Source organism: Bos indicus x Bos taurus, chromosome 17, assembly GCF_003369695.1.
Source record: "Bos indicus x Bos taurus breed Angus x Brahman F1 hybrid chromosome 17, Bos_hybrid_MaternalHap_v2.0, whole genome shotgun sequence".
Lineage (NCBI taxonomy): Eukaryota > Metazoa > Chordata > Mammalia > Artiodactyla > Bovidae > Bos > Bos indicus x Bos taurus.
In genome coordinates, this window is record NC_040092.1 from 8708487 (window position 1) to 8723021 (window position 14535).

Sequence of the window (14535 nt, forward strand, 5' to 3'; positions counted from 1 at the left end):
CCTTGATGACATTGTTGAGCTACGGAACCTTCCCTGGAACTGTCTGACTCTGGGCTTGTTGTTAAATGAACAATATTCTAAAGGGTTAAACTACTATTGGTTGGTTTTGCTGTTACTGACAGCTCAAGGTTATTCTAGTCCTTTGATGTTTATTGTCATAACCAAGGAAGACTTCTGATATCATCTTTCAAGGCTTTATGTTGCTTGCTGCTGCTAAGTCGCTTCAGTTGTGTCCGACTCTGTGCGACCCAATGGATGGCAGCCCACCAGGCTCCCCCGTCCCTGAGATTCTCCAGGCAAGAACACTGGAGTGGGTTGCCATTTTCTTCTCTAATGCATGAAAGTGAAAAGTGAAAGTGAAGTTGCTCAGTCGTGTCCGACCCTCAGTGACCCCATGGACTGCGGCCTTCCAGGCTCCTCTGTCCATGGGAGTTTCCAGGCAAGAGTACTGGAGTGGGGTGCCATTGCCTTCTCCGTTGCTTACCATTGTTTAAAAATAATACATATCCATATTCAAAGTCCATCTCTAAGATACTCTTTTTTTCTCACTGCCAACACATCTTATGTATGTATTCCTGAGCATCCTTGAAGTAAGGGAAAGAAAGAAACCATGTAATCCTGGCTACATTGAACATTCTTTACCATTTTCTAGTCTTTCCTAACACTGAGAGAGACAGATGACATTTCCATTAATGGAAAGGGAAGCATTTGGATGGTTCAAAATTAGACACAAAGGTTTTCAGCTAAAGGTCTCATGTGTTTCAGAGGCTTGCACAATGTTTGGGGCAGCTCTTATTTCATTCAATAAGATCGATTTTATAAAAGGGCATGCAATTTAGAAAACCAAGAGTGTTCACCTTTCATTTTCTCGAGAAAACCCACAATTACCAGCTTCTTTACTCCAGCCCCTGGAATACATCTACGCCCACCAAGTTCTCCTTCCACACTATAGTCCCCAGTTACTCCAGGTTATTTGAGGGTGAAGAGAGTGGACTTTCTCATCTGGCAGTGTCTGCTCAGCTGGAAGGCAAAAAAGACAAGCAAAGGTTCTTTGTTACCCAGGAGAGCTCAGCAGACCAGAAATAACTAGAGCTTTAGCCACTCATGGTCCAAAGAAATGTGGGTGACAGAGAGAGGAAGCTCTGCCAAACTGCCCCCTCTGACTGCCTGGGCCTCGGGGGTGCTGCAGACCATACATCCAGGGACATGGGATCATTTGCATTTGATCTAGAGCCTGGGCCTGAAGAAGCTGACCACTGTGATCTCTACACCATTAGCAGAGAGTGTTGCTTCCAAACAGACTCAAAGTCAGCAGCCAACTATGCACCTTTTCCCCCTTGTTGGAAAGATCATCATATTAAAGCATACAAAAGCATCAAACTTACCCTGAATGGACAAAGCTGGCAAGACCGTTAAGTTGAACCATCCCTAGGACATTATGACAGACAGACAAACTTAAACCCTTTCAATGTCCATCACCAACATGTTTTAATAAAGATGAACGTACACATTTGGCTTCCTCGAAATGTTCACTTCAAGCAGACATCTCCAAGCAGAAGGTCAGCCTTCTCTGGCCTTTGATGGGATCTGTAAGCTTCCGCCCTCCTTCCCTAGGTTTCTGCCTCATGATAGGGAAAAGGCTCATAGAAACCAAACCCCGGCATGGATGTCGTCTGCTGAGAACAGCATCTGCCCTTCCTCTGGAGGCCAACCCCCAAACCTGGTTGACCTCCTTGCTCTTTCTTTGGAAATGCACATTTCATACATCTGGGATTCCCATTCCTCCTCTGCACAGCGTCTCTGCCATGTGGTCCATCACCGGAACCCAAGGAGTTGCCTCTATGGAAAGACCAAGCCAGCCCTTGACTGCAGGGGTGGCAGAGAATCCAGGGAGGAAGGGATCCTGGTCCCCTGACCCTGATGGGAGTGGGTGGTTGGGGGAGCCTCTTTCTGCTTCCCTAGTCACATACCACACTCAACTCCCAAATGCTGAAACCTGACTTAACTGTTTTCTTGCCCCAAGAGTCACCAGTCAGCCCGACTGAGGAGGCGGCCAGAAAAGAAGCCCCCCGGAGTGGCCTTTTCTACTTCCGAAGGGGAGGCCCCTGCTTCAGCTGTGGGCTTGGTTCTCACTTCTGTTTCACCTCCACCCCCAATTCCTGGAGGTAACAACTCTCTGAGGTTGTCATCTGGTGCAAGCCTAGCTGTTCTAGTGGTCACATTTGGATCCCCTGGAATCAGAGACAGTGACTCCAAGAAGGGGCCAGGTAGAAGCATGCAAGAGACTCAAGTTCAAATGCATGTCCATCTTCCAGAGTCTCTGCTACTCAAGCCCTGGGGATGCAAACTAAGGGGCCCTTTCCCCAGGAGCATTTCTCAGACCCAAGAAAAAGCTGCTCAGGCCACACCCAGGTCCCTTGCTTTCAAAGAAGAAAGCCTGGGGCTGGGGATGCAGGAGAAACCTAAGAACAGATTCAGTGGGTGGCTGGCACGTGTCATCTTACTGGACGGCAGATCCCACATGGGTCCGTCCGGGCCGGGACTGTATCTACAAAGATCTTTTGGTCGTTGTTCACCAAGGGTGTGACCGGCTGACTCTGGATGGTGTCCGGCTGACTACTGGTGTCACTGGGCACTCCTGAGGTGGCAGTTTTCCCATGCAGATCCATAGGTTATTAACAGACCTCCACACACACAGAGAACCTCCCAAAGCAAAGGCCTTCCCATTCCTGGGTGGATCTCGATGAATATGAGCAAACAGTCAAGACACAAAACCTTGTTGGTCTGGGTGGTACCCTTGGATGAGTTCTTGATGTGGGCAGTGACGATTGGTGCCCCCACTGGGCTCCACCAGCTCCTCATGCTCTACAGCCTCAAAGACCAGTGCAGCCCCCCATCGGTCACTACTCCTGAGAGCCCGAGTTCGACCTGGCGACACCTGTGCCGTGTGCCCCTCGGCCAACCATCTCCTGCCCCCATTCCCGGTGGCTGGACTCCTGCAGTCCGCGGCCTTTGGTCTCGATAGGCAAAAAGCAGGAGGCCAGGGCAGCCAGGAGGCAGCAGCCACTGTAAACGGCCAGCGTCAGGTACACGGATGATTCCAGCATCACCTGGGGGAGGGAGACACACGCTGGTGAGAGTGTCCCTAACGACACACAGGCACTGCCAATCATACAGATGATACTAGAATGCCAGGTCCTCCTGTGAGCCCTCTTTGTCACCGGACTCCCACGGAGTCCTCATGACAGCTTTATGAGGTACATACTCCAACCCCACTTTGCAGAAGGAAAAACTGAGGCTCAAAAAGGATTAAGGAACATACCCGAGTTCACACAAAGACCAAGGATGGGGCTGGGATTTGAACCCATATCCTATCAGACTCGAGAGTCTGGTTTTTTTTTTTTGGCCACACCAGGAGACATGTGGGATCTTAGTTCCCTGATGAGGGATCAAACCCATGCTCCTTGCATTGGAAGTGTGGAGTCTTAACCACCAGACCACCAGAGAAGTCCTTCAAGAGTCTGTTTATTTCCTCTCAAAACAGTACATCTGCTGGCTTCCTATCTTCATGACCCAGGCAAATCACGCAGCAGGCCTAAACCTCATTTCTTCAGCTGCCAAACGGGTAGGAGGGCAAAGGTCACCTCCCAGTGAGAAGATGCCTCACTTGGCACCACGCAGGCACTGGGCAAGCTGTCAACCAGTGCTAGTTACTAGTGTTCTACAATGTTCAAACACAACGGTATCGGGACAGAACAACTTGGCCAAAACACATATTAGGATTCTATTTACACAGAAGATTCAGAAGAGAAAAAATTCACGCAGACAGAATGCATACCAGTGGTTGCCAGGGGCTGGAGGGGCTGGAGCTGGGAAGTACTTGTTTAATGGATACGGAGGTTTATTTGGGGGCAAGGAAAATGCTTTGGAACTGGATCAAGGTGGTGGTTCCCGACATCATGAAAGTGCTACAGGCCAGTGAATCATTCACTTTCTTTTTAAAATTTTTTTTATTTGGCTGCACCACGTGGCTTGTGGTATCTTAGTTCCCCAACCAGAGATCGAACCTGGGCCCTGGCATTAGAAATGCCAAGTCCTTGGAGAAGGAAATGGCAACCCACTCCAGTATTCTTGCCTAGGAAATCTCATGGACAGCCGAGCCTGGCAGGCTGCAGTCCACAAAAAAAAAAAAAAAAAGAAATGCCAAGTCCTCACCACAGGATTGACAAGGGAAGTCCTCAAATTAAAATGGTTAATTTGATGTTACGTGACTTTTACCTCAATTTTTAAAAATATTATTAAAAACTGGAAAAAAATGAATTGGATATTAAAAAAGCAAAAAGACTCCAATAAAATAAGACTCCCCCCAAATAGACAGAAATGCTTCAAGATACAAAGACCTGAAAAAAACTGCAAGGACATTGAATCATCCAAATCAGAAACTGGGAACTGGGACATTAGTTTCCCTCTAAGGCGTGGTGGCCTGTTTATTCTAATCCAAACTGTCCTTGGCCAAATCATCAGAAAGACCGGAGTTTGACTCCCAGCTCCTCTACCTCCCAGCTGTGTGACCTTGGACAAGTCCCGTGACTCTTCTGAGCCTCGGTTTCCTCATTTGCATACAATATGGCTGCTTTCGTAGGGCGATTGCTAACGCGAGATCAGGTCATGCACACACACCAAGGGCCAAGCAGAGGCTCAGCGTCTGGTAACGGCTTGCCACCACTGGCCTTGGTCACGCCCCCCCTCTGTATTTGGGGTGACACCTACCTGAGCAATGAACGGGGTGATGAGGGCGCCCACCCTCGCCATGCCGCTGCAGGTGCCCAGGCCCAGCGCTCGGGTCGCCGTGGGGTAGACCTGAAACACAGCCGCCCAAGTGGCTGCCTTGAGAAAATGCAGGCCCCTCCCTCCTCACTGGCTCAGGAATGGTGGAATTCACCCTATGGGCGGGCCTGAGTTAGGGTCAATCCTGCGAGGGCGGGGTGGGGAGTCTCACCCCAAAGGGGCCAGGAAACTCCACTAAGAAGGCAGGAAGCCAACCTGGCGGTGGGAACCTAGGAACGGGGTCCTCTCTGCCCTGCGTGCTGTGCATTTTCAGTCACTCAGTCACGTCTGACTCTTTGCGACCCCATGGACTGCAGCCCACCAGGCTCCTCTGTCCCAGGGATTTTCCAGGCAAGAATGCTGGAGTGAGTTGCCATTTCCTCCAGGGCATTTTTCCGACCCAGGGACTGAACCAGGGTCTCCTGAATTGGCAGGCAATTTCTTTACTGCTGAACCATCTGAGAAGCCTCTGCCCTGGGTGGTTATAGCTAAATAAATAAGTATGAAATTCCTATTTTTTTTTCCTATCATAGAGAATTTCAAGCACAGACTAAAGTAGAATGATGGAATCAATCATCTAGGACCAAGCACAGTGGCCTGTGTTGGGTTTTTTGTTTTTGCTTTTTAAAAATTTTTTGGCCACACTTCACAGCATGTGGGCTCTTAGTTCCCAGACCAGGGATCAAACCTGTGCCCCTGCACTTGAAGCACAGAGTCTTAACCCCTGGACTGCCAGGAAAGTCCTGCCTGTGTTAGTTTCAATCACATTCATTTCCTTTCCCTCCTAAATTACGATAAGGCAAATCCTAGAGGGGATATAGTTTTATCCACTAGCTATTTCTGTATATGCCACTTTGAAGATTTTTCTTTTTCCTCGTAGAAAAAGACTGCGGACATCTCTGATGTCCATATTTGGTCTTCTCCAGTGTGTGATTTTTAATGGCTGCATAGAATTCTATCATTTGGATCAATCATCCTTCATTTAACTAATTCTTCCTTGGGCCTAGCCAGCTGGAATAGCTTAAGCTAGGAGTCAGCAAACTTTTTCTTAAAGGGACAGAGAGTAAATAATCTGAGCTCTGGGGGCCAGCTGGTCTCCAGCAACTACTCAGCTCCTATAACACAAAAGCAGTTGTGGACAACAGTACAGGAAGGGCTGTGGCTTGTTCTGACAATGCTTTATTAATGAACACTGACACATGAATTCCATATAATTTTCACATGTCAAGAAATATCGTTTTGATCTGGCATTCAACTGTTTAAAAACATAAAAACGACTCTTAACTCTTGGACTAGACAAGAACAGGCAGCAGGTTGGATATGGCCCGTAGTTTGCTGATCCCTGGTATTTGCCATTGTAGACGCCGGGCCTCCCAATCCCTGCAGGCCCAGCAGCCTTCTCCTGATTCCCTTCTGCGAGCCTCCAGTAATCAATCCACAAGCCTCTGATGAGGGGACACTAGGCCAGACGAGAGTCAAAGCGAAGGAGACCCAGGCCCTGTCCACAGGGAGCCTTAGTAGGAGTCTCCTTGGGGGACAGGCCATGTGGCAGGACTAAAAATACCAAAGCGGGGCACAGGCAGTGAGGGTAAAATGAAGTCAGGGGAGGGGGGATATCCTGGAGGGCTTCCTGGAGGAGGCAGGGTTGGTGCTGGGCCTGGAAGGTGGTGTGGAGGTATCAGGACTTAGGATGATGACTCAGAGTGAGGGCTCTGGAGAGCTGTGCAGACCTGAGCTGGGGGAGGGGGGTCCTTCTCTCAGCACAGCATCTGATACATACTCTTCTTTCCCTCCCTTTGCCCCTATCTAAAATAAGGTGAGATAAAATAAAATAAATATAAAACAAATAACCCATCATCCCTGAGTGTGGGAAAACGGACACGCTGTCACATGGAGTGTAAGTTCAGGCAATATTTTAGAGGGTGGTGTGCTTTTTCAGTCTTTCTCAAGGACAAATTTCAGTCAGAGGAGCCCAGGCTTCGTGTTTCTGGAAGTAGAGCTTCCCCCTCCATCTGCCCCCTCCCCACCACTGCTCCCAGACATCCCTTCCCACCCTCCTACCTCAGGTGTGTAAACGTAGGCTGCTTGGAAGCCTCCAGAAATAAATGCTCTTGCAATGAAGAGTAACAGGGTGAGCATAGTTCTAGGAAGAGGAAAAAAAAAAAAAAAGCAGATGAGCAAGTATTAACTTTTTTTTTTTTCTGACAGTTTCTTTCAGTAGTCTTCTCTGCCCAGGTAGAATTTACGCCCTAGGAATTGGCAAAGCCCACCTTACCCAACACACATTCAGGGAGGCATGCAGACACACACCCCAGTGGTCTCTCTGAAGGCCGGCTTTTATAAGTTTATCATTCTCCAAAGTTCCAGGCTGAGATGGAAACATCAGTGGTGCCCAGGGTGGGGGTGAGGTTGGGGACAAGTGATATAAATCATCCAAAGTCCAGGTAGGACCTAGTGGGGACAGGAATTGAGCTAGGAACCAGCTGAACCAGAGATAGTAACTTCTCTTCAGTATTTTGAGGACAATCCTGATCCCCAACCCCCTGTTCCACTGTTCCCACAATGTCTTTGAATATCAGCATTCCCAGATCTAATCTACATCTCCAGACTGTTCACAGATCTCTCATCTGCAGGTTGGTCTGGGGTCTTTCCAAGGTCAGCACAGGCCAGTTCTACCTTTGGAAGCTCTTGATAGATGGAAAAAATGGAGCAATGCAAAAGCAGATTATAAAACAGGACCTTGTAATAGTGCCATGGAACAAATGAACCCTTAAAACCCATATATGAATTAAACAGCTAAATGCATGCGCTCACTGGGAGATGATGTCAAACGTCTAAATGTGACGGTGACGGAGCAAACTTTGGACCAAAGTGCCCTCCTACCCTCACCTCCATCAGAGGCCCCAGCTTTAAGCAGGGGGCAGTTATGAGGCAGCCAACAGACTCAGTCCTAGTGAGGGGTTGGAGGGATCTTTCAGATGACCCCCAGAGGGTGTAATCCACAGCCCGCAGGTCCAAAGAGCCACTGACCACCGGCTGAGAAATAAGCCAGCTGGCCACAGAGAGCTGGTGCCATGACCTACCTTCCAACACAGATAAACAGCAGGAGGCTGCAAAAGGAGAAGACGACGAAACACAGGGCCATGGTCTTCTTGCGGCCCAGGCGGTCAATGATCCAGAGAGTCACCAGGACACCTGCAAGGGAGCAGGGTGCCAGGGAGGCGGCGTCCGACCCGGCCCCGCGACCCCCACCTCCCGGGCTGTACTCCCCTCCCCTCGAGAGCGGGCTAGGCCTCACGACCCACTTCTAACGACTAGAATATGGCCGAAGTGATGCAATGTCACTTCTCTTTTTTGAGCCAAAAAATTATATATGGGGAATTCGCTGGAGGCCTAGTGGTTAGGACTCGTGCTTTTGCTGTGGAGGGTGTGGGTTCAAACCCTGGCTGGGGAACTAAGATCCCACAAACCACATGGAATAGGCAGAAATTATTTTATATCAATATTTGATTATGATAAAAAGACTTACAAAAGTGTAAAAACAATCACTTAAAACTGTACTTTCCGTAAATGTCATTAATGTTCCTAGACGTCGACAGTCTGCTTTAAAACGCATTGAATTATTCAGAAACAAAAGTGATTCCTCCTGGGAAACTGAATGAGGGGTGGGAGGCGCTAGGGTAGTAGACTATGGTTTCATTATAATCCCTAGTACAATTGTTTTTTCCATGTGTGTGATTACTGTGATGAAATGCTTTAAAATAATGATATTTTAATAAAGCGAGAATGGCCTACAATTCAGAGTGCGTGTACAGGCACAATAAAAAGCTGGTGCTTAAATTTTTTAAAAAATGCAGTGCATTATATGTCTCCAGTTCAGTTCAGTTCAGTTGCTCAGTCATGTCCAACTCTTTGCAACCCCATGGATGGCAGCATGCCAGGCTTTCCTGTCCATCAGCAACTCCCAGAGCCTACTCAAATTCATCACGTCGGTTATATGTCTCCTACAAAGTATATCTGTGAATCTTGGGCAGGGATTAAGATTATAGCTTTTTAAAATTAACTTTATGCCAGAAGTGACCTCCCTAGTGACAAGTGGACATATGTCCGTAAGACTGGTGTAGGACTGACAATCCCTGGTCGTCCAGTGGTTAGAATTCAGCACTTTTACTGCCATGGGCTCATGTTCAATCCCTGGTTGGGGAACTAAGATCCCACATCCCGTGAGGTGCAGCCAAAAAAAAAAAAAAGATGACGGAAAAAGATAGATCACCTTTGCTTTCTGTGACGCATACAGTAAAATGTCAGCCCCTTCACCATTCTTGACAACTTGTAGCTACGGTTTGAAAACAAATCCCCGGCTTTTTTTAGAAATGGGATTTGCTTCCAGCTGGCATGAGGTTACAGCCACGTTCCCAGGCTGCACTGTCCCAGCCCCACCCGGTGCAGGTCCCTCACCTGGGAACTCAGACAGGGTGGTCCACAGCAGGTCCATGTAGTCCTCCTCACTCAGGTACTCGCAGGCCAGGCTGCACTTTGCCTCTACTGCCTTCTTCCGGCTGGAAACTGGGAGGTGGAGAGAGAGAGAAAGAGGAAGAGGCACCCACAGTGTTGAATTGCGTCCTCCCATTCCCCATGTCTCGTTCCTTGGGTTACGATTCGGCTGGGATGCTGGGGAAGGTGCGCAGGCTCAGGACTCAGACCAACTCAGGGTGCCTCCCTCCCACCAGCAGTGTCAGAGCTCCATCTCTTTAAGCCCCAGCTTCCTGACAATCTGGGGGCTAATAAACCCTCAGGGGTAAAATGATTGAGAGGCTGGAAGCAGGCTGTGTATATGAATGTGCTTAGACCAGAACTGGGGCTTCCCAGGCAGCACAGTTGTAAAGAATCCACCTGCCAGTGCAGGAGATGTAGGAGATGTGGGTTCAATCCCTGGGTCGGGAAGATCCCCTGGAGGAGGAAATGGCAACCCCCTCCAGTATTCTTGCCTGAGAAATCCCGTGGGCAGGGGAGCCTGGCGGGCTGCAGTCCATGTTAGCACAGGGCACACAACTGAAGTGACTTAGCACACACCCTGGCTAATTTACTCACCTCTTTCAAGTCTTCCTTTAAATCCCACCTGCTCACTGAGGCCATCTTGACCACCCCGTTTAAAACTCTGAATAACCCATGGCCCCTTCCTCTGCCCCACACTCCTGACCTCCCTTACCTTGTGTGATTTTTTGCCCTCATGTCATCTGTCAGGAAACAGAGTTAAAGACTTCGAAATGGCATAGCATCCTGTCCTGTGAATCCTTACAGGTCACCTCACCGTTCACATCCTTTAGCTCTTTCACAACTCCACATGGTAGAATACTAACACTAATGCCAATGATTCTTGTCCACAAAAATGCAAGCTGCATCTGGCAGTGATGCAATCGATTATAGGCCTCCACACACTGTGCTAACCTGGGAAGGGAGGGGCTGCAGAAACAAGGGAGGAGTCGTCAAGACACACTTGTGCAGCCTGGTTTCTCTCAAGGAATACACATCAGAACATCTTTTGAGTTCTGTAGGCACTAAGGTCCCCTCCCGGAAGGAGGGTGGCAACTCCAGACTGAGCACAAGATTCCTGGGACATCACCCAGTTACCTCAGTTCAGTTCAGTTCAGTTCAGTTCAGTCGCTCAGTCGTGTCCGACTCTTTGCAACCCCATGAATCGCAGCACACCAGGCCTCCCTGTCCATCACAACTCCCGGAGTCCACTCAGACTCACGTCCATCGAGTCAGTGATGCCATCCAGCCATCTCATCCTCTGTCGTCCCCTTCTCCTGCCCCCAATCCCTCCCAACATCAGAGTCTTTTCCAATGAGTCAACTCTTCGCATGAGGTGGCCAAAGGACTGGAGTTTCAGCTTTAGCATCATTCCTTCCAAAGAAATCCCAGGGCTGAGCTCCTTTAGAATGGACTGGTTGGATCTCCTTGCAGTCCAAGGGACTCTCAACAGTCTTCTCCAACACCACAGTTCAAAAGCATCAATTCTTTGGCACTCAGCCTTCTTCACAGTCCAACTCTCACATCCATACATGACCACTGGAAAAACCATAGCCTTGACTACACGGACCTTTGTTGGCAAAGTAATGTCTCTGCTTTTCAATATGCTATCTAGGTTAGTCATAACTTTCCTTCCAAGGAGTAAGCATCTTTTAATTTCATGGCTGCAGTCACCATCTGCAGTGATTTTGGAGCCCCCAAAAATAAAGTCTGACACTGTTTCCACTGTTTCCCCATCTATTTCCCATGAAGTGATAGGACCAGATGCCATGATCTTCATCTTCTGAATGTTGAGCTTTAAGCCAACTTTTTCACTCTCCACTTTCACTTTCATCAAGAGGCTTTTTAGATCCTCTTCACTTTCTGCCATAAGGGTGGTGTCATCTGCATATCTGAGGTTATTGATCTTTCTCCCGGCAATCTTGATTCCAGCTTGTGCTTCTTCCAGCCCAGCGTTTCTCATGATGTACTCTGCATATAAGTTAAATAAGCAGGGTGACAATATACAGCCTTGACGTACTCCTTTTCCTATTTGGAACCAGTCTGTTGTTCCATGTCCAGTTCTAACTGTTGCTTCCTGACCTGCATATAGGTTTCTCAAGAGGCAGGTCAGGTGGTCTGGTATTCCCATCTCTTTCAGAATTTTCCACAGTTTATTGTGATCCACACAGTCAAAGGCTTTAGTATAGTCAGTGAAGCAGAAGTAGATGTTTTTCTGGAACTCTCTTGCTTTTTCCATGATCCAGCGGATGTTGGCAATTTGGTCTCTGGTTCCTCTGCCTTTTCTAAAACCAGCTTGAACATCCGGAAGTTCATGGGTCATGTATTGCTGAAGCCTGTCTTGGAGAATTTTGAGCATTACTTTACTAGCGTGTGAGATGAGTGCGATTGTGTGGTAGTTTGAGCATTCTTTGGCATTGCCTTTCTTTGGGACTGGAATGAAAACGGACCTTTTCCAGTCCTGTGGCCACTGTTGAGTTTTTCAAATTTGCTGGCATATTGAGTGCAGCACTTTCACAGCATCATCTTTCAGGATTTGAAATAGCTCAACTGGAATTCCATCACCTCTATTAGCTTTGTTCGTAGTGATGCTTTCTAAGGCCCACTTGACTTCACATTCCAGATGTCTGGCTCTAGGTGAGTGATCACACCATCGTGATTATCTTAGTCATGAAGATCTTTTTTGTACAGTTCTTCTGTGTATTCCTGCCACCTCTTCTTAATATCTTCTGCTTCTGTTAGCTCCATACCATTTCTGTCCTTTATCAAGCCCATCTTTGCATGAAATGTTCCCTTGGTATCTCTAATTTTCTTGAAGAGATCTCTAGTCTTTCCCATTCTGTTGTTTTCCTCTATTTCTTTGCACTGATCGCTGAGGAAGGCTTTCTTATCTCTTCTTGCTTTTCTTTGGAACTCTGCATTCAGATGCTTATATCTTTCCTTTTCTCCTTTGCTTTTCACAGCTATTTGTAAGGCCTCCTCAGACAGCCATTTTGCTTTTTTGCATTTCTTTTCCATGGGGATGGTCCTGATCCCTGTCTCCTGTACAATGTCACGAACCTCCGTCCATAGTTCACCCGGCACTCTATCAGATCTAGTCCCTTAAATCTATTTCTCACTTCCACTGTATAATCATAAGGACAGAATGTGGTCCACTGGAGAAGGGAATGGCAAGCCACTTCAGTATTCTTGCCTTGAGAACCCCATGAACAGTATGAAAAGGCAAAATGATAGGATACTGAAAGAGGAACTCCCCAGGTCAGTAGGTGCCCAATATGCTACTGGAGATCAGTGGAGAAATAACTCCAGAAAGAATGAAGGGATGAAGCCAAAGCAAAAACAATACCCAGTTGTGGATGTGACTGTGATAGAAGCAAGGTCCGATGCTGTAAAGAGCAATATTGCATAGAAACCTGGAATGTTAGGTCCATGAATCAAGGCAAATTGTAAGTGGTCAAACAGGAGATGGCAAGAGTGAACATTGACGTTCTAGGAATCAGGGAACTAAAATGGAACAGAATGGGTGAATTTAACTCAGATGACCATTATATCTACTACTGTGCGCAGGAATCCCTTAGAAGGAATGGAGTAGCCCTCATGGTCTACAAAAGAGTCCAAAATGCAGTACTTGGATGCAATCTCAAAAACAACAGAATGATCTCTGTTCATTTCCAAGGCAAACCATTCAATATCACAGTAATCCAAGTCTATGCCCCAACCAGTAACGCTGAAGAAGCTGAAGTTGAATGGTTCTATGAAGACCTACAAGACCTTTTAGAACTAACACCCAAAAAAGATGTCCTTTTCATTATAGGGGACTGGAATGCAAAAGTAGGAAGTCAAGAAACACCTGAAGTAACAGGCAAATTTGGCCTTGGAATATGGAATGAAGCAGGGCAAAGACTAATAGAGTTTTGCCAAGAAAATGCACTGGTCATAGCAAACACCCTCTTCCAACAACACAAGAGAAGACTCTACACATGGACATCACCAGATGGTCAACACCGAAATCAGATTGATTATATTCTTTGCAGCCAAAGATGGAGAAGCTCTATACAGTCAACAAAAACAAGACCAGGAGCTGACTATGGTTCAGATCATGAACTCCTGGATACTGCCAAATTCAGACTGAAATTGAAGAAAGTAGGGAAAACCACTAGACCATTCAGGTGTGACCTAAATCAAACCCAGTTACCTTACCACCAACCAATCAGAAGAAAGCCACACAACCTGCAGCTCTCCTCCACCACCACCAAATTCTGCCTATAAAACCTCCCCCCAAACCATCGGGGAGTTCAGGATTTTTGAGCATGAGTCAACAACCCATTCTCCTTGCCTGGCCTTGCAACACACCTTTCTCTGCTCCAAACTCCAGCGATTTGGTTTGTTTGGCTTCACTGTGAGTCAGGCACATGAACTTGTATTCCATCACGGGCGCAAAGGATTTAGGCTTAAATCAATACTAAACCCCGAATTTATAACTGAACTGCTTCCTCAGGGCAATTCATTTAAGACTCTCTCACACTCCCCCAGCAAGATGGGACTCTGCTATCCCATTAATAATACCAATTCTCATACCAACAAACAAAACAATTAACTCAGATTAAGAACGCGTCATTTGAAAAAGATAACTGGACAAATCCTGCAAACAGACAAGAACTCCATCCCTTTGTCTCCCATCCTGAGTTCAAAGCCCAGACATCTATATATAGATTTTCCTTGTTATTCATTCCTCTTGTCCAGTGGGTCCCATCTCCAGCTCCACAATAGAATCACCTGGGGAGCTTTAAAAACCGACTCCGGCCTGGGCCACACCCCCAAAGATGCTGATTAAATTGCCTGAGGCATTGTTTAAATGGCATGGCCTTGTTTAAAAGCTCCCCCAGGTGATTCTGTTGTGCAGCCAGGATTGAGCTCCAACCTAGTTCTCAGACTTAACACACACACAGGATGGGTCCACAGGGTCACGGCCGTAACACTCAGGGATGGACTTCAGGGACCTCTTCAGGGGATGTAAGATAGGATTCTGCTCTAAGGTCATGTCTAGCATGATAAGATTGTCCAGGTTTCTACAGAAGATCTCAGAAACCACAACCCAGCTCTTTCATATTCAGATTTTGCAGAAACTTGCTTCCGGGAGTCTGTGCAAGGCCAGGCCCTGTGAGGGCAGGACCG

At 47.4% G+C, this 14535-nt stretch overlaps 1 protein-coding gene across 1 annotated transcript in view; it reads right to left on the reverse strand.

Annotated features, from left to right (window-relative positions):
- Positions 1-1463: 1463 nt before the first annotated feature.
- The window catches only part of SVOP (SV2 related protein), a 73177-nt gene continuing 60105 nt past the window's right edge, over positions 1464-14535 (reverse strand). Inside the window, exons 12-16 of the mRNA XM_027566494.1 lie at positions 9286-9393; positions 7911-8022; positions 6889-6970; positions 4771-4860; positions 1464-3110 (exon numbers count right to left, since the gene is read on the reverse strand). Coding sequence (XP_027422295.1) covers positions 2904-3110; positions 4771-4860; positions 6889-6970; positions 7911-8022; positions 9286-9393 — 599 coding nt within the window. The 3' untranslated portion in view covers positions 1464-2903. The remainder of the gene's footprint in view (positions 3111-4770; positions 4861-6888; positions 6971-7910; positions 8023-9285; positions 9394-14535) is intronic.